The 24,905-nt window shown below is 40.2% G+C and overlaps 2 protein-coding genes across 3 annotated transcripts in view; both read left to right on the forward strand.

Annotated features, from left to right (window-relative positions):
- The first annotated feature begins 826 nt into the window (after positions 1–826).
- fam219b (family with sequence similarity 219 member B) lies at positions 827–11,250 on the forward strand. Its single transcript, XM_042403188.1, has 6 exons — positions 827–1,186; positions 1,661–1,769; positions 6,539–6,632; positions 6,742–6,819; positions 7,520–7,571; positions 9,000–11,250. Exons 1-6 carry the CDS (start codon positions 1,109–1,111, stop codon positions 9,147–9,149), a joined length of 561 nt encoding a protein of 186 aa, XP_042259122.1. The 5' UTR covers positions 827–1,108; the 3' UTR covers positions 9,150–11,250.
- Positions 11,251–13,390: 2,140 nt separating this feature from the next.
- LOC121898877 (AT-rich interactive domain-containing protein 3B-like) overlaps positions 13,391–24,905 on the forward strand; it is a 54,564-nt gene continuing 43,049 nt past the window's right edge. The window contains exons 1-2 of one of the 2 annotated variants that reach the window (XM_042414365.1): positions 13,391–13,760; positions 15,288–15,920. In XM_042414365.1, coding sequence (XP_042270299.1) covers positions 13,725–13,760; positions 15,288–15,920 — 669 coding nt within the window. In that variant the 5' untranslated portion in view covers positions 13,391–13,724. The other variant, XM_042414374.1, reaches the window with a different exon arrangement.

Raw genomic sequence — 24,905 nt, forward strand, 5'->3', positions numbered from 1 at the left:
TTTCTGGTAAACCATTGAATATTTTTAAATCTATAAAATCTCATAGAAGGTGAAGTTGTTTTGGAGCAGGGTAAAAAACAGTTCAATAACTATTACACGCATGCAGACGGGTTCAGCACTGTATACAAACCACAGTCTATTCAGCTCTAGTTCAGAGGATAGAAATGGCAGCACGGTTGTGGTTGCTGGACAAATTACAAACACAAAAATGTACACTGTTTCTGCATACTTGGTCATTTTATATTTAACCCTTTTTAAAAAATGCAAATTTTCAAGGAGACAGTTTAGACAGACAGAGAAGATTTTCCTCTGGACATCATTAGGATAAGCGGAAAACTTTTTTAGCAGTGTCTTTCTCTATGAGCAAGTCAGGATTTCTTTTCTGTCAGCTCTTCTCTCACCCACCAGAGGTCGACAGGAGGCTGGAAACTTTTCAGCTGGATTGTGCATTTTGTTGTTACAGAAATGAGATAGCATGCAGTTCTCTGCCAGTGAATATTGTGAGCAACTGACTCATTATACAGTTGTATTTGCAGTATATTCAGTATGTTTTGGAAATACACAACAAAATCCCCTGTGGAAAATGGAGTCAGGGGACTGTGCGTAGAGTTTATTGGCATTATTTACAACTATTTATAAAATATTATAAACCCTGTTATATAATAATCAGATTTTCATTTTGTGCCCCCATCTATTGATTTAAAGTTTCTGGTAGCCTACACTTTTGGGTAAACTCCTTTTTGTCCCTCTCTGTTAAACTAATGTGATGAAGGGCGTGGTTAAAAAAAATATACGATTTTTAAAATTGAAAAATTGAAAAACACGTTATTTCACAAAAAGAGAAATTGTGGGTGAATCATCTGACTTCTCTACCACACAGTGACAGTGTGTCATCAGGCTGTTTTACGGAACATGTTCGTGACTGCAGCTTTCATTGGACGAATTTTGAGCGGAAGTAGCATAAAAACCTGTCACTGATAGCATTAGCATAGCAAGCTAACAGAAGTGCCTACCTCCTCCTCCTGAAGAAAACAACAAAGTCCCTCTCCGGCGGGGCGTCTATCATCATGACTGTGTTGTGGTGTAATTTGTGACAACTGACGCCAAGATGATGAACGACATCATAGAGGAACCAGAGAAAGACACCCTGCTGGAAGCGCAGCCGGAGCCACAACAAGTTTTGACGGTAATGTCAGCAAGGCTAGTGCGGCTAACGCTAGCTTCTAGTTAAATACAGTCTGGGAGGCTAGCTGACTAGCCTAGCCTGTGATTTTTGACAGTTGTTTAGATGAGACATACATGAGAAATTATGGTCGAGAGGGTAAGCTTTCCAGCTGAAGACATTATAATGTTAGCATACTAACTTTCACTGTAAATGACATGATTAATAGGCCTAAAACACGTCAAATTGATTATCTCTTCCTTTAAGCCGATTGGACTTCTGGGAAAGTCTTAACCCTCCTCAAGTTCTAAACAGAAACTAATTTGATTCATGAAAGTGTGATTTGTTTGTGAATTGGTTGATTGGTGAATTGGTTCACATGCTTTTTAAGACATCCCTAAAAACTTTATTGTCTCGTTATTTATCACATGAAAATGTTTACCTGGCTACTATAAATGAATATTAGATACATATTCTCCTTCATCTCTGCCACCTCAGGGGCCCAGCAGCGGCACCAGGCCTAAGACCACTGATGGAGGCATCAGGCCGGTGGAGAAAAGAGGACCTTACATCATGTCCAGAGCTCCAGCCATCCACCTCAAACTACGTAAGTGTTTCTTTGACTCACCACAACCAGTGACATCAACAGGCCATTATTATGCCTGTTGCTAGCTCAGGGGTCCTTTCATGATAACTGTTGTTTTTATGAGTTCATACACCTCAAAAAATGGGTCAGGTAGAAAGTGTTGAATGTGTGGCCAGCAGGACAGCAGAGCCCGAGTCTTCAGACCCGGATGAGCTCAGTAGCCCACAGTTTCACTGCGTGGGTGTGTGTATTGAAAGTAGCATGCATAGTCAACTTTTCATAATATTGTGCACTGCCTACTTCCATCATATCCAAGGCACTGACATCTTTGTATCACATAAATGAGAATGTGCTGCATATCTTTAAGTTGTTGAGATCTCTGCACCAGAAATATCTGCATTGCATTACTGACAGACTGGTGAATCTGATTCCAGTATTCATTTTGCATCTACAAAACGGACTTTGTGTAGCCACATATCACTGCATAATGCCAGGCAAATGTCATAGACAGGGAGGATTTCCACTCAGAGAAGAGGTGATGCTGGATGTTGTGCATGAGAAGTCGCTGTCGTGTGAATATGTCATGTGAGGCTGGAGATACAAATTCCATAAGACACATGACATTTCACATACTCTTCTGTCTCTGTTAGAAATAAGCCAATATGTTCTCACTCAATAAATAGGAAAAGAAAAGTTTTACCTAGTGTGTTGTATAATTCTCTGGAAATTATTGTTATAATCCAGTTATCAGTTTATCAAGCAACTATAGGCAGAAGAGTAAAATATTTGATCAACTTTTTGAAACTAGAAAAGTCTTCCTGTCTCCTCCAGAGAGCTGCAGAGCTGCTCCAACCTGTTAAAATTTCTAACTCGAGAAATGTGATTGGACAAACATGCACATACATTCCTATATGTAGGTGTGCATATATATGTGATGTTTAAGTCCTGTTTGTGGGTTGTTAAATAAGCTTCTACAATAACAAGCTTATTGATTGGTGTGTTTTGGACCATAAGAGAAGAACAACAACAGTAACAGAGCCGAGGCATGTTTACTTTTACAGTTTTTCCACAATTATTTACACATGTTTGCTGAATCTTTGGCTCATTTTCTCAAAACTCTAAACACAAAACTCTACGAATCTCTAGCAAAAGCAAACACTGCATTCACAACCATTTTATCTCCAAAAAAAAAAACACACCGATGTGCTCAACACAAAACACTATGAATATCTTATCTGTAGATTTATGCCTTTTGCATTTAGAGTTTTACTGTAGCCGGTTGTAAAACATTGTTACAGTAATGTGTATCTACATATATATATGCAATACAGTAACAAAAATTTTATTTGTTTCCAAAATGCATTTAATATGGTGAAGCACAATACACTATAATGCATCCTGTAGACCTGTTTCATCTGGATTTGGTTGTGCTTTAATACATGGTTCAATGTAGACAAGCCCACCTTGGGAATGTTATTGAATATTGTGTTGTCTGCAATTATATGGTTCTGGATTTCTGGTAGTCTAGTAGTATTGTTTGCCACTAATGGTATTGTTCGTTGGCCTGGTCTCAAAAACATATGATTTGTAACACTGAGCTAAAATTTATTTTTCTTCAATATGAAATAACATTACTGTAACACTGGTCAACAATCACTGAGTATCATAGACCTACTGATATGTCAGACTGCAGTGTACTACAGTATACAGTGGTATGAAAAAGTTTAGGCACCCCTCTGAGGCTGCATAATAATTTACTTCACAGAAAATGATCACATTGGCATTCCATTCATTTTCTAATAAAAGCTGAGTACTGGGGTATTTTCCAGACAAAGATTTTTAGTGTAGCAATATTAAGTTGTATGAAATTAAATGAGACGTGACTGGCTGTGCAAAAATTTGGGCACCCTTGTCATTGTGTTGAATTGAACACCTGTAACTATTTAGAACTGATTCATTGGAACACAGAATTGGTTTGGTGAGATCATTAAGCCTTGAACTTCATAGCCAGGTGCATCAAATCATGAGAAAGGGTATTTAAGGTGGCCAATTGCAAGCTGTTCTTCTCTTTGACTCTCCTCTGAAGAGTGGCAACATGGGGGCCTAAAAACAACTCTCAAATGACCTGAAAACAAAGATTGTTCAACATTATGGTTTAGGGGAAGGCTACAAAAAGCTATCTCAGAGATTTCAGCTGTCAGTTTCCACTGTGAGGAACATAGTGAGGAAATGGAAGACCACAGGCACGGTTCTTGTTAAGGCCAGAAGTGGCAGGCCAAGAAAAATATCGGAGAGGCAAAGGCGATGGATGGTGAGAATGGTCAAAGACAACCCACAGACCACCTCCAAAGACCTACAACATCATCTTGCTGCAGATTGTGTCACTGTGCATCGTTCAACAATTCAGCGCACTTTGCACAGGGAGAAGCTGTATGGGAGAGTGATGCGGAAGAAGCCTTTTCTGCACACACGCCACAAACAGAGTCGCTTAAGGTATGCAAAAGCACATTTGGACGAGCCAGCTTCATTTTGGAATAAGGTCCTGTGGACTGATGAAACAAAGATTATTGTTATTTGGTCATAACAAGCAGCGTTATGCATGGCAGCGAAAGAACACAGCATTCCAAGAAAAACACTTGCTACCCACAGTAAAATTTGGTGGAGGTTCCATCATGCTGTGGGGCTGTGTGGCCAGTGCCGGTACTGGGAATCTTGTTAAAGTTTAGGGTCACATGGATTCTACTCAATATCAGCAGATTCTTGAGAATAATGTTCAAGAGTCAGTCACAAAGTTGAAGTTACACCGGGGCTGGGTATTTCAACAAGACAACGACCCTAAACACTGCTCAAAATCTACTTAGGCATTCACGCAGAGGAACAAGTACAATGTTCTCGAATGGCCATCCCAGTCACCAGACCTGAATATCATTGAAAACCTGTGGGATGATTTGAAGCGCGCTGTCCATGCTCGGCAACCATCAAACCTAAGTGAACTGGAGATGTTTTGTCGGAGGAATGGTCCAAAATATCTTCATCCAGAATCCAGACACTCATTAGAGGCTATAGGAAGCGTCTAGAGGCTGTTATTTTTGCAAAAGGAGGCTCGACTAAATATTGATGTGATTCTTCTGTTGGAGTGCCCAAATTTATGCACCTGTCTAATTTTGTTTTGATGCATATTGCACATTTTCTGTTAATCCAATAAACCTCATTTCACCACTGAAATAATGCTGCGTCCATCAGTTATTTGATTGATCGAAATGAAATTGCTGATCCAAACACCCAATGATTTATAAATGAAAATAATGGAAATTGTCAGGGGTGCCTAAACTTTTTCATACCACTGTACATACATAAAGAGCAGTACATAATGTAGATAGTAGGTAACTTACTGGTTCTCATTTCTGAATGTACGGATGATAGATACAACCATGTAGCTGCTCAGGTTGAGCTGAACTCTCTGCCCAGCCTCCCTCATGCTCAGTGCATGGTTGAGCGTATGGTCAAGTAATGTGACCCTGATCTCATCTGAGACAACTTTCTGTCCTCGTCCTCTTCCTCCTCTTCCTCTCACTCTTTGACCTCTAGCTCTTGCTTCACCATTGACTTCCATTTTCCTCCAAAACAGGAGAGCTCATCTGTGGCCTTTTCATAGTGCTAAGCTCTGATTTCTAAGCGAACAGTTAAGCAACTCGTGTTTACACCTGTGAGTAGCTGGCGTTGCCAATTGGTAAATAAGGCTCGACATCTTGGTTAGTGTTGCTTTCCAAAGGAACACAAGACATTTTAAGTTTGAATGCTGTGCATAATGTAGAGAATTGTGTGTGTGGTCTTTTGCAAAAAGTGTGATTTAGAATTGAAAACTGAGTGTGAAGCAGAAATTGTGCTTTGCAGATTTGGTTTAGGGTTTTGGTACACGAGTTTCAGGTTTCAGTGATCGTGTTTCAAGTTCCAATTTTGGTGTGTAAACAATTGTGAAAAGTTGTAATATGGATGTACAGTTGAGGTCCAAAGTTCACATACACTTGTCAGGGATATGTTTACTACGGATTATAATTATTCATGCAGCTGTTTTTGTGTTTTTGTTTTTATGGTGTTTTTTTTTTTGTAACAATGCATTTCCTTGTTTTACAAAAATATTCAGAAATTTGGCTTCTTTATAAAAAAAAATTATAACAAAATGTAATGGGTCAAAAATATACATACAGCTGAGCTAGTATTTAGGTTGCATGTCTCATTGTCTCTCAACAGAGGGACAATTTGACCACTGTTCCCAGTGAACAGTTGCTTGCACTGATGATCTTGGGACTTGAAGTTGCTTTGAGATGGCCTCAAGTTGTGTAAATCTATTATGAGCTTTCTGTACTGAACTATTGACTTTCCTATTGTAGTGTTTGTGACTCATTTTGACACATGCAGTCGAACAAGCCCTATTTATACAAGCACAGAGAAGCTACCAGCTGTAGTCAACCACAGTCCCTGACAGGAAGTTGAGAGGCACTTTCATAAAGTTAAACAAAATTTTAGAACTACCTTTTCTATGCCACTAATATTTTTAATATACTGTAAGTTGCAGAGACCCACAACAAAACCTAGAAAAGAAGTTCCCCAATCATTCAGTCACAGGAAAAGACCAGATGCAGAAATTCCCAAACGCTCATGACAAAAATGCAATTGACGATTGAATCTGTAAAGCATTCATTTAACAGATTTGTTTGAACAGGCAGATATAGTGTGTGTGTGTGGTCAACACTAAGCACAAAAATGTCTTGTTCTCTGATTACTCATAGAAAAACACAGGGAGATGGCGAGGAAAGCACTGAAGAAGAAAGCCCTCTCACCAGGACCTCCGGTGATGCATCAGCCCAGACAAGGAGCCAAAAGGTAAAGAGAAGCAAGGAAAAAGGAAGCTGCTTTTTGTGACGTCAGCATTACGCAGGAGAGGATTTGTTTGTTCAAGGTGATTTCATCAGTTTCTTTTTTCTCCATTTAGAACGGTGAAGTTCAACAAGGGCTACGCTGCTCTGAGTCAGCATGCGGAGGATACTTTGGTAGCACTGGAGTCAGACAGGTAAGGTTACACCAGGTACACAGGTTATAGGGATGTAGAATTCACTTTAAACCAAATAGTGGAAAACTACAGTCAAACCTGATTTAAGAAGGGGAGCAACACATTTTTTTCTATTTATCATTCATTAGAGTGCATCAGCAAAAAACCTTTTCCAGTCATTTCATTTCATTTATGTTTTGGGGAAACAAAATCTAAAGCTGTATTTGTGAAATCCAATTACAGATGAAGTCTTTTGTTATTTTTCTCTGAACTCATTGTTTTACATTGTCGCTATACAATCACATCACCTGGGCAGTTCATGTTTAGAGGTACCCTGTGGAGTTTTTGACCTCTAATAGTGCTAAATAGCGGTTATTATTTTTATAAGTGGGCCCCGTTCCCTGCCAGCAAAGGCAGGAAAGAAGAAGAGTGCAAACAAGTAAACATGGATGTAAACCAATCAGGTTTCAAAATGTTCTATTTTTCTTTTGTTGTATGAAGAATGAAATGCATGTAACATGTTTTCTTAGACTTAAAGGATACACAAAATGTGTTTTTAATGTAAACGTCACTTTTGTTTGCTTACAAGAAAACTCCGCAGGGAAGATTTAAGTATCAATCTGGGCATTTTCACACAGCCATGGTTTCTGTAAACACAATCCCAGTAGACACTTAAATGGTTAAATCAGAATGACAGAACCGGTTCTACTTGTTTTTGCAGTGATGAAGAGATTGATTTTGAGCAGTACTCCTCAGGATACTCTTCAGCTGAGGTGAGCTTCCCCGTGGCGGATTCTTTACATGCTATCAGAATCTCAGTTACCACGTAGTCAAACTGGCGGGTTGTGTGTCTGTGTGTGTGTGTGTGTGTGTGTGTGTGTGTGTGTGTGTGTGTGCGTGCAGAAATCTGTTTTTTGGCCATCCATGCACAGCTATTTTCAGTCAAGGGCTTTACTTTTTCATTTTTGTCTTATTTCTGAGTGATTTCCATGCAAACTTTAATTAACACTAATATAGTTTAGTCAGTTGGAACTGTGACTTTGGAAATCTTGAAAAAAAATCTGTCAGTGAGATAAAACTTGTAAAGTATTTATGGAGTTTTTGTAGGGCAGTTGCACCACTAAATGATGCAGATTGCCAGACAGTAGTATACTGTACATTTTAGAAAGCAGTTTAAGGGAACAGATTTGTCTCAAATGATTCACATAAAACAACACAAACTCATTTAAAAGAATTAGTACAACTGATATCAGTACATCAAACATTTATAACTGTGGCCAGATCTCGTTTGTGTTTGAGTGTTTTTATACATATTGTAGGTACAGTATTCACTGTGTGTGAATGGATGTGAGAACAAAAGCTGTCTTTGTTGTTTTTGTCAGTCACACACACTAAACCTCTGACTATTTCTTCACCTCAGTTATGTAGCCAGAGTTGTTAACACTGCCTTAAATTCAGTTTTACCTGTTTTCTCACATTACTGTTGAGCAACTGTAGGATTTTCATCATACCTAAGATACATAAAACAAAGACATAGTACCAGTCAAAAGTTTGGATACACTTTGTCATTCAAGAGAGAATGAGAAGGTGTGTCCAAACTTTTACAGGTACTGAATGTGAATAATTCATGATGGGGACAGACTAATAGACCCCTATCCCAGCTATGCAGTTATATATTTGGAGTGGATAGGGTTTGGGATATTCAAACTTAAATTAAAAAATGTTTAATAGCACTTTAACAACTGTAATTGCTAGCAGTCACCATCAGACTGGAGACATCACTGGCAACCTGAGTTGAACCCAAAAGCCAGTTGGATCTATCATTGATGCATGTCCTTTCTCAAGGAGTTCAGTTTGGTGTTGTTTCATTTAAATGTTTTAATTGCTTTAGAACTATTTAGGCAAGCCCAGACTACAATTATAAGAATTCTTGTTGTGTTTGGTTGCTTATTCCCACCATAAACTACATAGTTACGTTGGCAAGAAAACGTCTTGAGTAAAGATGACTTTTGATTTAAGACCATAAAGAATATCTCACATATTGCTACTCAAATCTGTTATGTCCTGTTTGAGGTATAGGGTGCAATTAGTTTGGTTCATAGCAGCAAGGATACGTAATCATAGGCCATGAAAAGGCTACTATAAGCAGATGATATGTGTGTGTGTGCGTTGTCAGTGAGGTCTTTTTCTTTGTTCTTCAGGTCCATCCTGATTTAAGCAGGCAGCTGCTTCAGGACGGCTACCGTCTGGACGAGATCCCAGATGACGAGGACCTGGACCTGATTCCGCCCAAAGCCCTGGGCTCCTCAGTGTGCTGCTGCTCTGAAGGTCCGTCCTGCTCCATGCAGTGATGCCGTGACTCGAACGTGACAGTTAACAAAGGCTCGGCTCCAGTTCCAGTCCCTGACTTAAGTCACTGGTTCTGAGGCCTTCTTACTAACCTAGCTCCACTGGCTGCTTCCAGCTCTGAAGCCAAATCCCTGCTCATGCAGGACCATGTGCACCGAGATTGCTCGACCCACATGAAAGCACGGATGGACGACAGAACAAGCCTTATCCACTGTGACCCCAAAGCTTGACCTATTTTTTTAGTATTATTTTCTTTTTATAGAATTACACGAGATGCTAACTATGCCACCGCTCCAAATAGAGTGGCAGAGTAATTCATTGTTTGGGTTATTTCCTCTGGACCCAATGAAGATCTGGTTACTGTCTCATCCTCTTTGGTCAACAAGTCTGCAGCCCTCTACACGAGGTAAAGGGACATGCACTACAAGCATACATGTGTGGTGCACTGTGTTTTAATGTTCACTCTCTTTGGTGAATCTGCATTTCCCAATTCTTAACTAACTGCTAAATGAAGTAATGGCACCTGACTAAACCATTGACATTCCTTGACTACTGTTACATTAACTGGCTGTTTTATTTTTTACCTGTATCTGTTCTCAAAAAATTACATTCGAGTTTTATTTCAAAATGAGATGGCCACCACTTTGGGAAAATATGACATCAATTTCAACAAAAACAACTTAAGTAATACTTTTTTAAATATGAAGCAGAGCACTGAATTGCAAAAGGATGTGTAGTGTTTGATGGAAACCATGTCATGTGTTCATGGCTCATGTGTGTTCTTGTTCAGCGAGTCTTACTATCTCAAAAACTTGAAATGAAGTGTGGAAGGTAAGCCTGGGCCCAAATGATCTTCTAATGGATCCTTATTTTTTGTGTTGCGTCTGAGAGGACAAAGAATTGATTACATTTTACTAATTACACTCCTACATACCAAGAAGGACGCACTAATTCACTGCCCCGGAGTGGAAAGTGTATGAAAAGTTGTCCCAAAGTTAGAAAAAACACTGTTTGAAAGAGCCACAAGTACCAAATGATGCACTACTGTAAACAACACAAACACAAGCAAATGAGTTACTGAAGTGCTTTGGTAGATAAACCAATGACAGTTTATTTGATTGGAGATAAGTTTCATTCCCATGTAACTCATCTTGTCATTGTAATACATATTATTATGTAGGTAGATATGTATATGGTAATCATTTAAATGATCTGTTTTTTAAACAGTTGATACATTTGGAATGAAGGGATTTTGATTCATACACTCAGCAGTTTATTATGTACACCAACCGACAAGTAATGCAGTGTAATACAACAGCCCTGCAGTAATATCACACCCTTATAGAAGGTGTAATGTTTAGATTTTGTTTCCCAAGGTGATAATTCAACTTTACCATCATTTTGTTGCTGTAGTTTGCGGTGCTATTGAACTGACAAATTATTCTGACAAATGTTTCTCATCTTTCATCCACCACATTTAAATCAATGAGTGGAAAAACACGACTCGGTATATAACCAAATACAATTCAAACAAACACACAAATTACAGACTCCAAAATAACTGTTAAAGTTGAATCAAGACGTCTGTAAAACATGTTCAACAAATCGTAGCATTTATTGCAGAGCCGTTGTATTAGATATTAGGTAGTGTTAGCTAGGTGTACCTAATAAACTGGCATCCGAGTGTAAATTTACATTGATAACCTTTTTTTTTTTTTTTTGACAAGATGTGATCTGCTGCATTTTGGATATGTTGTCCGGGATTAGATATCACTCCTAAAAAGGATGTGTCATCTGAAACACATGGCAGATTTGAGCTACATTCTTTTATTTATTTATTTATTTGTTGGGGACTCTAAAAATAGTTGTTACAGGTTAAAAGCAGTAAAACAGATTTTTCAAAAGGATTTCTAGCCTTGAGGTATCTGACTACTCTTGTTACTTATTAGGCTTTTGAGATATAAAACCATATTTACATTCATCAGTTTATACTAAGTGTATTATGTTCTGTTTGTGTTATTATGTGTTGTTGTTTCTCATACAGGTGACACTTTGTGTGCTGAAAATGGCAATTCAGAATCTATAAAAAAAGTGTACACTACACAAAATGTGTCTGCTCACTTATGTTACAGTCTGGGTCATATTTTACTATTAAATGTTGGTGTTGATTTTGAAACTGCATTAACAAAAATAGTTCAATATCCTCAGGAGATTTTGTTTGTGAGTGTACAACTAGAGTACTTTGCCTTTCACATACATTTTTAAAATTAAAAAACAGTCTGAAAAGTGCATAGAGGTCTTAAGTCAGGATGAGTGTGTGGCTGCTGTTACACGTACCTGCAGACCACATTGTTAAACCTCATACTGCGGTGTTGGTTGTTATGAGGCGTAACTCTGTCATATAAATAACTGGTATAGCAGACCACTTGACCACCAAGAAGAAGTTAAGGACTGGAAAGAGTTTGACATGTTTAAAAAAGGAATCCTGATTTGTACTCAGTGGAGTTTGGGGTCAATTCACTGTCAAATTCACTAAGTGGATTTTGTGAAAACCTGAAAATTGGAAATGTTATGTTTGGGTTTGCATTATCAACATGAGTAATGTACACTATCTTTGCCCAGCACTCCATGGTTGTAATGTGGGTGGTTTAGGAGTAAAAGCTGATTCTACCATTAGACTAAGTGTGAGTCACTTGATACAAGTGTGAGCTAAATGCTTTAGATGTAAGAGAGTTGGGTGAATATAAAGTGTATCAACCCCAGCCATGGCTCTGCATGATGTTTTAATGTACATAAATATTGCACTTAACACCAGTGGTCAGTAGCAAGTACACTTGACTCACCTGTACTATGCAACTATTGGGACAATCTGCTTGTTATACAACATTGTGACAATATAGTGTTATTGAGTGCTAAATGCAATAGCTTAAATTGTTATTTTATGATGTTAGACACTAATCTTTTTTATTTGATTGTACCGTTTATTGGTTTACATTATTAAATAAAGCTCAGTTATCTATACTGTCGTGTGTGACTGTTATTATAATATAAAGCTTTTCCATTATGGGATAAAAAGCCACAGTAACCATTATGAGCAAGGTAGTTGTTGTTCCACAAGGGGGCAGCATGGAGCTACGCTGCATTCCCAATGCAACTACTAATCCTTCATTACTATGCACCTTTAAATTAGTGTTTTTATAAGTATTTGATGGAAACATTACACTACATTCATTATCAAGTTATGTAGCATTCATAAAACGATTCAGTAAACCATGTATAATGTGAAAAAAACCCAAAACCCAAAACAATCTCCACATATATTTCCAACCCTGCAATTTGGATTTTTAAAATGATATATTTTCATTAATAGTGCCCATAAATATATTTGACAGCATGTAACTAATTTCTGATTAGAAAGCTGTAAAACATTATATATCCTTTTGCTTTGGGTTTTTAAATTTAGACCATGTGGTGCAGTAGGATGCCATTATAACTACTTTTGTGTGCGTTGGCCTACCTATGTTTAGTTTTTTAGCCTTCTGAATGCTATATTACAAATAAAGAAACCCATATGAAGAAATAAGTTACAGGTAAGACTACTTAAAGTCCCCATCCACTCAAAAATATGTTATTTTTTTCTTGTTCCTTCAGTTTGATATTGGGGCTTCACTGTGCAGAATGATGTATGTGCAGTTTGTTTTCACATTTATCTGCAGAAAGTGGAAAGTTTCTTTGAGCTCAATGAAAATCTGATTTTAAGGGGTGGGCCTATGAGCATGATTTATGACATCATAAATAGTTTGGTCTAAAATTCAACTCACACAATTGTGATGTGGAGGCTTGAAGCCTCCAGTGCACTAACACTGAGAATTGACTTTACAGTGAAGTAGGAGACATCTCCTGTCCAGCAATTAAACTACTGAAATTAAATATATTTGCATATTCATAGATCTTGAATTTTCAATGAGGGAGATGGCGTAGATGTAATTTTAAGGATTTTAACAAGATAATTGAACTTTTTTTGGTGGAAAAGCCATACCGGACACAAATTATTATTCAGAGTATTTTATATAGGCTCCCTCTTCTAACAGGTTTGGAGGGGATCTTTAATGAGTGTCATGAAACTGAAAAGGCAGTGAGACTTGTTGCTGTCGCTGGGCGGGCCTAACGCTGCTGTGCGCCATGTGGGGGGTGTCAATTGAAGGGGAGGAAAAAAAAAAAAAGACGACTGAAGGGAGTTACCTCAGCGCTCTCCGAGATATGAGATCAGGCTATTTCCCAGTCGATCGCCCTCTCGATTAAAGAAGTAAATCAGAAAAAAAACAGCGGGGAAAGAACGAAGGAAATACAGCCACATTTTTTGGAGAGGTCGCCCAGAAAAGAGCATACATAGCGCCTTTCTGCTGGCGGATCAGTCGGAGTCACCGGTGCGTGCACAGGATTTCTGCGTGCGCGCGCGTGTGAGTGAGTGCGTGCGTGTTGGCGCGCGCGCGTGTGTGTATGTGTGTGTGTTTACAAGTGTTTGAACGAGTGCCAGAAACGAGGGAAGAAAGGAGGATAAAGCCAAGGAAGGAGGGATGGTGGACAACTCAGGCAGCAGTAAGGCACAAATGGTGAGTCGTCGTCTTGCTTGGTGTCGCTTTTACGTTTTTCTAATCAGTTAACGAGCGAAAAACCCTCCGAGACACGCAGTTAAACCGCTCCGTATGTACGGAATAGAGTTGGCTTAATATAACGTTAAGAAGGAAGAAAAGTAGGAAAACCTCACAGAGCTAATTCGACCGTATGGTAGGCTACTTTTTACTTATTTTACAATGTCAAAAAATACACATTTAGATGAATATATAACGTTAGTATGCTAGTTTTGCCTGTTTGTGTGCTTAAAACGTGCTTCGTATGTATTACGTGGATGTGGTTGTTAGCAAAGCGTGGAAAAGGTGTATATTTCTGACAGCCTGGCTTATTCTGTCTCTCAGGTGGTTGTTTGCCTTATAATGATGATGACCCTCCTTTTTTCTCCTTTTTAATGCCGAAGTATCGGCTGCAGGCTGTTTGTAAGCATTTTATCTGCCTCTCGAGTTATTTAAGAGTTTTGAACACTTTGCGGATGACTTTTTACTGTCCACACTAAAACGCAGTCGTTTGGGCGAAAGATTCCGACCTTGCTTTGCAAAAGGCGTTCAAACGTGTAACAGGATTCATTATGAGAGGTCCCTCAAGAGCATTTCCTCTTTTTTCTTGTATTGCCAAATATTTTTTGTGGTTGCCATGTGTAACATCTAGCTCTGACGATATGTGAGGATTAACACGCTAAAACGCTCTTTAAGATTGCTTCAGTCCCTTTTTTCGAGCCTGACTACTTTGTAATGAACCTGGTTACATTAGTTACAGGATTAGTGAATTTTCCTGCTTCATTGTTTCTAATCAGATTGAGTTTAGATGTAAATATGGAGAGTTGAAGCCACAACCGAGTTTACATATTTTTCTGATTTAGTCCATGTATGTATGTATTTACTTTACATTAGTGTCTTGTTTGCACTAGTGTCTTGTTTTACAGTTTACATTGTCTTTGCACTACTGTCCTGTCCTATAGTCTATATTGTTTTTCCACCACCGTCTTCATCTCTTGCGCTATTATGTTATGCACTGATTTGTTCAGTTTATGTCCTCAGGTTTTATGTCATGTATTTCAAGTCTTGCATGTTTAACTGTTGCACCACAGGCTCCTGGGACACAGCATTTCATCCCAAATGTATACTTGTATATGGATGGGTTTATAATAAAGAGAGTCTGAGTCTGAGTATGAGTATGTAAATGTAGTTCATATTTATTGCTCTGTGGATTTTCCAACTGTTGACTCAGTGGCATTCAGCTAAGGTCCTCTGGTTCAAACATTGACCAAAGTGAATGAGTGCAAGGAGTTTCATCTTAGCAAGTTTTTACTACATGCACCTGATGGAAATGGTGTGGCAGGATTGTCTGTATGTGTGTGTGCGTCAGTTTATGTTTCACTATGTTTCAATCTGGCTCTTTTGTGTCCATTGTTGTTTTGATTTTTTTTTGGGGGACGCAGGTGCTTTACACACGTCTCATTTCAGTATATTGTAGGTCATCCATGACTCCTTCTCTTCTACCCACAGCCCAGCATGTCTCAAGAGCCTGGTGTGGCTTTTCCTCAGAGCACCTCTTCAGGGGGGATGAAGCTGGAGGCAGTGATGGAGCAGCTCCAGCGCCAGCAGCAGGCGCGACTGGAAATGGAGCGCAAGGAGAGGAAGCTGCGAGAAGCCCACATCATGTATGCTCAGCAGGTCGCTGCTCAACAAGCTATCCTGGCGGCTGCCCGGGCCTCTGGAGCAAGCTTCATGGGTAAAGGCCTGGCTGGAGGAGTCCCTGGTGGCGGGTTGCCTCCCCGGGTGTCCAATCAGAGCAGTGTGGACTCGGAAAGAGAGGATGACGAGGACAGAGGTCGGGATTCTGGGGACAATGATGACGACAATGAGATGATGGAGGGGGATGAGGGCAGTGACGACGAGGAGGGAAGTGCCAGCGGTCTGGAGTTCCTCCGCAAGCAGACCCTTGCTTTGCAGCAGAGCGCCTCACGCATCCCGCCCCGTCCGTTTGGCAGTTATTCTGCGTCGGCCCCCCAGAGGGCTGCATCGCCACCTATCAGAGTGAAGCAGGAACCTGACGAGGGCCTGTCTCCAGCGGGGCCTCATTCTGCTACCTCTCCTAACGGACAGGCCGACTGGGGCTTTGATGATCACTTCAGACAGGTCAGTGCTCTGCCTTGGCGCCCTGCCACGCTGTCTCTTCCTTACTACATCAATTCCTGTGTTGGTCTTTTCCCAAAGCTACCTTCCTGTCAGGTACACAAAAACAGGATTCCTCTATCTAGAATGAATTTTTTTGACACTATCTCTGAAGATTTATCTCCAATCCTAGTTTTGGTTTAAATTCTTGTATCTTTCCTTAAATTTAGTGAGTGAACACAGAGCCGCATCATAAAAACACTGCTGTTCAGTGTGACCTAAAGAAGGAAGGCCTTTCAGTCTTCACTACTCTCCCATTGAGCTTTCTGTTTGATTTCTCAGTCCAGCCCCCTGCTGTGAGCAACTGCTTAATCTTAACTGTAGCACAAACTTCTCCAGCAGTATCTTTGTGAGACACTTAAAATCTCAGTGGAGGGTTGACCGCCGATTGGCTTTTGTGGCTAAAAATCCTCCTAAGTGAGTCCTGGCAAAGAGCCAGGCTGGGGCGCAATGTGTTCACGCTCAATAGTTCTCTCCCCCGTGTTCACGTTCTGTGTGTGTGTGTCTCTCTCTCCCGTTTGCTTTCCCTCTTGGCGCTTTGCTCAGGCTCTGGTTTGGCTCTGATCCAGGTAGCGGAGTCAGGCAGGGCAGGGCTGCTGCTGTGAGGCTGTGGGTGGTTGGCCGGGTCAGCACGAGGATTTTGGGTGGGTGGGAAGTTTTGAATGTAGTACACAGTAGCAGCCCGTTACACCCCCCCACTCCCCCCACCCCAAGAGTTTCGGCTGTGTGCCAAGTGCACTTTCCCTTCAAGGTAAATATTGCCTCAGCACAATGTTACAGAACGCTGGAATGCCAACTGGGAACCAAGCCGAGCTACATGTGGTTTAGCATCATAGCTCAGGACATAGCAGGTTAAGGAGAGCTCAGCAGCCTGTGGGTGATATAAAAAGCCTTAGTTGCACAAGAGTGGGCAGTGTCAAGAGGACATATCTGAGCTTGATCAGTGGGCTGAGGGTGCTGGACTATCATATGTCTGGCTTTTATTACTGTCTATTTAAAGGCAAATGTCTTTGAATGGTGCCTCTCTTGACCACATTTCCTAATTTAGCTTTGGAGCACGGACATTTGGTAATGACACGCGGGAGCCCTGCAGCACTATGCTGAGGGAAGGCAGTAGTGTAGAGGTAGGAGGAGGAGCAGCAATAGTAGTTGTGTTTTTATTATTATAGTACTTCTACACTCACAGGGATCTACCGGAAATTATTAATAGCACTCTATAGCGTAAGGTCACAGTATGAAATGGAGTTTCACTGCATTGTTTCCAGCTGCTTATTGTTTCCAGAGGTGTCGGAAAGAGTTGAGTAGTAGTATTCTGCAAGGTGGCCGGGCTTTGTGTGAACGTTGTCAGAACAGAAGATCAGAGCAGCAAAGTTGTAGCTGACCAGTGCCCTATCTGTGGCCCGGTGTCTTTTATTAGGAGAGGCGGGCTGAGCCTGGGGGTTGGGGGAGGCATTATGGGACGAGAATTGGTCTGGCCTTTTTTTGTTTCCTCTCTTTTATCTTTCCTGTCATTATGTCAGCTCTGCAGTATTTAATGACGGCTCATCTCTTCAGGCAGTTTCAGGTTGCACCACTGTAGGGGGAGGGGGACAGTGGAGGCAGGGGAACTGTTTTTTTTTTTTTTTTTTTTTTTTTTTTGATGTCATTGTCTTCGAGAGGCCAGAGACAAGCCTGGCAGATGCCGCAAATACCGACCCCCTATAATAATGGGGGGAGCGCATTTATTATGTTTTAAAAAGTGACAGAGAGGAGATGAGATGACTAGCTAAAAGAGCCAAATATACAGAAGACCATTTACATTAACATTTACATTTCATGCAGCCTGTCACAGTGGGTGGAAGCTCATAACCAAAGTACCGTGTGTGCGTTTAATGGCTGTGGCCATTCTGACAGAGGTACCGCCATGCTGTTGAGCCACAGCGGACCATATTTAAAGAGTTTGGCTCCTGATTTTGCGCAAAGAGCGCACAGAGAAGCAAACAAGAGCATAATGTTTTCTAATTCAGCAAGACTGAGCAACAAATAGTGATAATTGTTAAGATCAGTTATAAACCTGAAACAATGGACGGGCTATGTGTAACATGCCGTAGATATAACAACAAACAGTCGGCGTATATTCCTGTAGTAACAATGTAATGTCAAGATGTATGTAATTTTCCTCACGCAGCAGCAGTATTCGACTGACAACCATTTCATTAGTCCATCTTGAAGTCCTGTACTCCTCAATGTTTTGAGTGTACACCAGTGGTAAGGGCCTACACAGGTCAGATGGGGGATGACGGACACTGGTAGCCAGTGTTTTCGTGTCAATGATGTATGTGTGGTGACCTCAGCCCTGTCCTAAACAGCAGAGTAAATAATTGTCAAACAAGGGGATGGACAAAGGCGCGTGTGGAGAGAGGGCTGGGGCGGGCAGCCGGCCAGCCTCAGCACTTTGGCCTCCACCGCAGTGGGACAGAGGCTGCATGACCCCTGTAATCCACCACCCCACCCCTCCTGCTCACACACACACACACACACACACGTCCATAGACCCCTCCGCTCCTTGCGATAATCCCTGTGTGATTAATAGACTTTTAATCATGCCTGCAGAACACAGATTGTGTCTCATGTCCGACTGTATCGGTGGTGACACTGCTTCGCTTGGATTGGCTGGACGTTGTAACTGAGGGATGTTCTGTGTGGTATGCTACAGGTGGTGTGTGAATGCAGTGGTTTTTTGTTAACATGCTGTTTGTTCCTGTACAACTTTGCTTTTTGACAATTGAGACAAAATGGAGGCAGTGAACAGAGCATGTCTTGATTTGCATTGCTGTGATCACAGAGGTAGAATGATGACAAAGCTACCAGAAACTGACGTGAGTCTATTTCTTACAGTTTGGCATAATTTGTCCATATTTTAATTTTAATTTGTAACTTGAGTTCTTCTTCACGATTCTGTGTAATGATATCCCACAATTCAATGAAGAAAAATGACTTTACATAGCACAATTTGGTTCTCTCTCTCATTGGGTCACATAAACCAGCAAGTACAATTACATAAATTAACTCTCACCTAAGACAAGTGGTTAAGCTTTACCAATAATGGAGCATAAAATTAACTGTGATAGACTGTCAGTCATCTAGTAAATTCAGATTTCACATTTGCATGATAATGTATTTACCAGACTCAATGGCAGGACCTTCAAACTGATTAGATTTGTAGTTTGTCATTTGAGTAAATCAGACGATTTTGATCTGGAGATGCCGCAAAAGCAGGAAAAGCTGGAAAACGTTAAGTAAATCAGTGCAACAGCAGTACTCTCATTTGCCTTGGAAAAACATGAAGGGAAAACCAGCCTACAGCTTAGATGAGGGAAAAGTTACTGCCAACAAGGGCAACAAGACCACATCACAGTGGTCCAAATCTCCCCAGAGTAACTGGACCTCTGTAACTGCTAAGCCCTGCCATCATTTTGCCACCCTTGAGCTCTGCTCTGCTGTTGAGGCGCTGAAGCCTGTCTGTTGAGCCAGCGCTGTTGCATAATTTAGCTGTCGCCCCAGCAACACATCAGCCAGGAAGTGGGGAACTGCACGGCTGCAGCGCAGAGATCGATAAGGATTGTGTGTGAGCTTTTAGAGGTAGGAATGTTTGGCCTTGTTCATTTATGATAAATGAGGAGGACATTGTATTTAACAGATGGACTCAAGTTTTCATTTTGACGGTGGAATGTGGAACAAATATTCCCTAGTGCATCAGTCCAGCGCTGCATTGTTGTTGGGAAGGCCACTGGATGTATGACAAACATACTCCAGTATCACCATGGCTCTTTCTGGTGTTGCGGTGGGAGCTTGGAGGCGTCATTGCCTGTTGTGCAGGCTGTGTATGCCAACTTGGCCCGGTTTGTGCTCTCTGAAATGCTATGTTGGTGTCTCAACATGCCACAACTGTCAGTGGGTTTTAAATGGTGTACTTAGTCTTATTCTGTTTACTGGACTTCCTGTTATGCTGATGTAATAAGGCTGGAATTACAGTCTTGACCCCTGCTTGTACAAACCGCCTGCAAGTGGAGGTCATTGAGATGAGAAATAAGAAGGAAAGCTGAGGTCCATTAAAACATTTTGCAGTGCTTGTTCAGAACAAAAAGCGTGACTGTAATATGTGAGACCTGTATTATATTTGTCATGCTCAAACTGTTGAGCTACACAGGGAATTGAAAGTCCATTTGCTTCTACTGTGAACACACTGCATATCCATCTACCTGCTTTTATGCACATTTTCAATTTGCACATAAAAAAACCCCTCAGTGCCATAAATTCACAACAAGGTTTTTATGTTTGGCTGAGGTGGTTAATTTGCATTTTGTTTTGCCTATTTTATGGAAATTTGATTAAAGTTTGAGCTATATTTGGATGGAAACTTGACTACAACATACATTGTCTCACATGTTTTGGCGCAACAAGAATCTACAAATGTAACAGTAAAGGACTGATTCAAATTGGTATCTGTTCAATAAGTCATTATATAAACATTATATATAGTATAATATTGTGTAGCGCAGTGTGAGTTCTTTAATTTCTTTTTCAAGCTACTTTTGTGTAGCAGTTCTGTTAATTCTGCATTTGAGGGTTTCCGAGCACCATGAACACCAACATTTAACACTTCCTTCACCTTATGTGTCAATGGATATATAATTTTAATTTACATACACTATAAATAGATTCCCAAATCTTATTGTTACATATATTTTTCATTTGAATATGTTAATGCTCTTTTCCATTTTTCTTCTTAATGCCTTTTTGTAAATTTGAATTTATAGTTCCTCGCCAGGGTCTTTGTCTTGTGAATGACTTCATGACTACAAAATTATATTACTAATGGCATTTGTGATGAATAAGCTGGACACTAAATGGTTAACCTAATTTCCAGATTTGCCTCCTTAGCTACAGCACTGATCCTAATACAGATTAGGCTGGGTGAAGATGTCTGATTTTAGCTTTAATTTTAAGTCACAGGGGTGATATTTCTCCCAACATTTTAGCCGACCCACCATTTCTTTCTCTCTTCCTTTTTTGCTGTCAGACACATGTTCAAATAGAGCAACGTCACAATGAATATGATGTGTTCTAGTGAGGTTTACTAAAACAGGCAGAATGAAAAGATTGTGTTGCTTACTGTATATTTCAAATTATTCAGGTTTTAGCCTCAAGCACTGCCCTCAGTCTAACATGAGAGGAAGAAGAAGTAGTGCTGCCTTGAGCTGCAATGGTAGAGATTTTGAAATTTTCACGGGCTGTTAATATGTCACTTTATTAAGTTTTTAATATTTTTTTAGGTGAGAAAGTAACCATTTAGATCGGTGAGTGATAATTCTGTGAAAATGTTGGTGGTTTCTTTGATGCAGGTGGCTAAATTTTACATAGTGCACCTTTAGTGAGAAATTAAAGCACTTCTTGTTATTTTACTTTTGCTAGTGCATGTTTTCTTATCAGGTGCTAAACTCTCAAAACAGTCGGTGGTAGTCGAGCATTTTTAACAGACTGAGGTGAGGTTTGGCGTTTACACATTCATGTATATGGCACGTTGCTTTGGGATTTTTTTTTTGTTTATGTTTGTAGTTCAATGCTGTGTGAACCTTGTTTTGCCTCATTAACAGCAGACTTTGGCTGGATGAAGGCAGCCGGGCTTTTAGCTCTGGATTGCCTTTTTAATGGCATCTTTCTGATGGATGCTGCTCCATGCTTAATGTAGCCTGATTGTTATGGCTACAGTTGAATTTGTGTCAGGATGGAAACAAATACAAGCCTACAACTGCACGATTAGTGATGCGTAATTCTATTTTGCACTTCCAGTTTCCAGTAGAATTGGTGAACAGGCAAGATTGGAACATTAAATAATTAAATTTAATCTTGCTTGTATTTAAAAATAGTCACAAGAGGTCAAAAGTGAACTTGTTATTACAGTATTTATCCAAATAGCGCAACCCGTGAGCTCCTAATGGCATTTGCCAAATTATGATACATTTATTTGAAAATGCACATCTTTAGGTTACTTTTGGCCTCCCATCCCACTAAGCTGATGGCATTTTTTGGCTGCGACTAAAGATTAATCTTTTAAAAAATGCTCTGTATTTTTGATAAGATGAAGATGCATTTCAAATATTGGCTAGACTTATCTCCAATATCACATATTAGTTTGGACAGGGGAAAACAGAGTGTTTTTGGTGTTGATTTGATTCATGTATTCATGTTTCATGCTTCTTGCTCAAGTGACCTGAGATTTTAACAAATTTCTATGATTTTTGGTGTATCAGTGTGGATGGCAAACATCTATAACTAGCTGAAAATGTCAGTGTGGGTATTAAAGTTTTCACATGTGAATGTCAGTTTTAGATTTATATGAATTAGTGTGTCAGGTGTAATCTTACTGGCAAAGACCATGCTTCATTTTGTGCTGACTTGCTCTTAACAGTTAAGTGTGGAAGATTCCCCCTGGCCAGAAATAGAGGTATTGAATTTAGTAGGGAGATGAAGGGGGAGGACGAGGGGGGAGGAGATGCTGTGGAAGGAGAAGAAGGGTTAGTGGTCTGGTTCAACACACTAAACTGCCCCACCCAGAGGAAACATTCCAGACGGAATTAAAGAGTTAACTCTTCAAACAGTGAACATTCCCACCGGGGGCTCCCAACAAGAGACAGGGGGTTTGATGGGGGTGGGTGGGTGCATGTCCGTGTTGTAGTTGGGCCCCTGATTAGTGATCTTTCAATTCATTTCACTCAGTGTCGCAGGGGCTGTAAAAGAAAAAAGCCAAAGGGCCTGAATGGGAGGAGCTGGATGGGAGGTCCCGCTGGTGCAGGCAGAGACACTTTTTTTATTTGTCTGAGTGCCAAAGGGCACATCTGCTGCTGGCAGACAGGAGGACGCTTCTCATGGTGTGTCCAGTCCCTTCAGCTCCACCACACCATGGCCCGGTCAAACACAGCAGTAACTGGCAGTGTCAAGTCTTGTCATCCTTGACGTCATGATTCTTTCGTGCACGCACAAGACTGCTGGGTTTAGCATGTGCCAGGTTATTCATTCATCGATTTATCAACTTACAACTCTCCACTGTTAACATGGACACAAAGACAAACATCTTAAATGCAAAATACTTGAACCAAGCTTTTATTAGACTGAGCTCTGTGGTCCCATGATTTGAAAATATTTAGCAACCCCTGGTCATTTGTTACATATCTAACATGTTGTATATCAAATTGAAATTTTCTTTGCTCCTATTCATTGTTTTATTATTAGTATTATTATTACTACAGATGGCAATTGTAATTCTGTGGTAGATTATAATTGGACTTTCCCTTGTTCCTCATGTGTCTATACCTCCTTTGGAGAAATGGAAAATGCAGCTGTTGCTACATTGAAATGCTTATTTCCTTTGTGGTTGTATTGTCTATATGCTCTAGTGCTTTGCATTGTGGAGATATTTGTGTATAGTTGTGCCCCCTTAAAGAAACGAAAAATGTGTTTATGAGCGGAATAAGTATATTGTGCTCCTCTCAGAAGGCCCATTTAATTTTGTTTTCCACGTATACCTGTTTAGAGCACAAGGTCTTCTTGCCTTTGTATGTGAAGTGTCTGCCTTACAGCTGCCTTACAGTGTTTGCTCCTGCAACATCATGCAAATGACTTTTTGGATGACCCCTCATGCGCATCGTCACTGAGGGCCACACTGCTCTCCATTTAATTGAATTGAAAGGCAAAAAGTTCTCACATTTAAATGCAAATCGTGCATGTCCATTAGTTGTCACACTTTTTTTTTCCCGAATCGACCCTGGAGGATTGACTTCCTTGCTTCTAATGGAAACTGAGCTACTGATGCCTGCTGTAATTTGATCAGTCAGTAGTGAAACCACAAGCCCCCCTCCCCACACCATTGCTGATTCCATTCGTCCTTTACAGCCACTCCCACTCAGCATATCTCAACACCTGCTCTTTAATGAAGGCAAACAGAGAAAGGGGAATAGCCAAATGAAACAAAGACATCCACCAACGCCTTTGGCAGCTGCAGGGAAGTAGAACCAAGGTCATATGACACTGTTGAGCAAAGTCTCCTTGAGTTTTATATAGGCTGACTTCATATAGTGATATATACGGTGCACATGTATATAGACTACTGTTCACACTGTGTTGCAGTGACCCTTGGCACAATATGTGAGGTCCTGTTGTTCTTGTACCATATATGGTCTCTTATACTGTATACTGCGTATTTAACTTGTTGGTCTGTACCACTGCTCACATGAATAATTCTCAAGCATGAAGCCCTGCCAGGTTAAATATATTTCTTAGAGGTATAACTATCCTCTCACATTATTTACCACACAAATATTTTACAACCTTACAATTATTAGTTATTCTAATATAGTCTATCATATATTAATATATCCCTTCTAAAAAAACACACAAGTTTAAACCATTCGAATATCTATTTTTGTGAGACATAACTGCTTGTATAGGTATATTTAATTCAACATAAACGTGTCTTTAAAAAGATCTACATACCTACATATTACAAAATAAACAAATAAAATAATGTACTATACTGTAAAACTTCATTTAAAGACCTTAGACCTCTTTCACTCACAAGGCAGACAGCCACGGTAGTGCTGCTTTTTTTCACAATCGAATATTAATTTTCACAATTGAATCATCTTTTTTTCCTCTTGTGGGATGCTGACGAGTGAGGCTGTGCCATCCTGAATGAAGCACTATTAGCATATCAGGTGCTTTCTTTTAATTTGGTTGAATGGGTTTGTTGTATTACCTCCAGAAGAGCCCACTGTTGTTCGACAGAGTTAACAGATAACTTTGGCTTGGGAAATATCTGACACTGCATAGCCAAACCATTCCCATACTACTGACGTTGAGTTCTCTTTTGGCACAAGTGCTGTTGTTCACAATACGTCACCCAAGGTAGAG

The sequence above is a fragment of the Thunnus maccoyii genome, chromosome 1 (assembly GCF_910596095.1).
Source record: "Thunnus maccoyii chromosome 1, fThuMac1.1, whole genome shotgun sequence".
Taxonomy (NCBI): Eukaryota; Metazoa; Chordata; class Actinopteri; order Scombriformes; family Scombridae; genus Thunnus; species Thunnus maccoyii.

What these genes read in the sequence shown, in the direction of transcription:
- fam219b (XM_042403188.1), top strand. Translation starts at nt 1,109, where the DNA reads ATGATGAACGACATCATAGAGGAACCAGAGAAAGACACCCTGCTGGAA. An exon ending in AGCCACAACAAGTTTTGACG is followed by an intron (nt 1,187 to 1,660) that starts GTAATGTCAGCA and finishes CTGCCACCTCAG; the next exon opens with GGGCCCAGCAGCGGCACCAG. An exon ending in GTAGCACTGGAGTCAGACAG is followed by an intron (nt 6,820 to 7,519) that starts GTAAGGTTACAC and finishes TTGTTTTTGCAG; the next exon opens with TGATGAAGAGATTGATTTTG.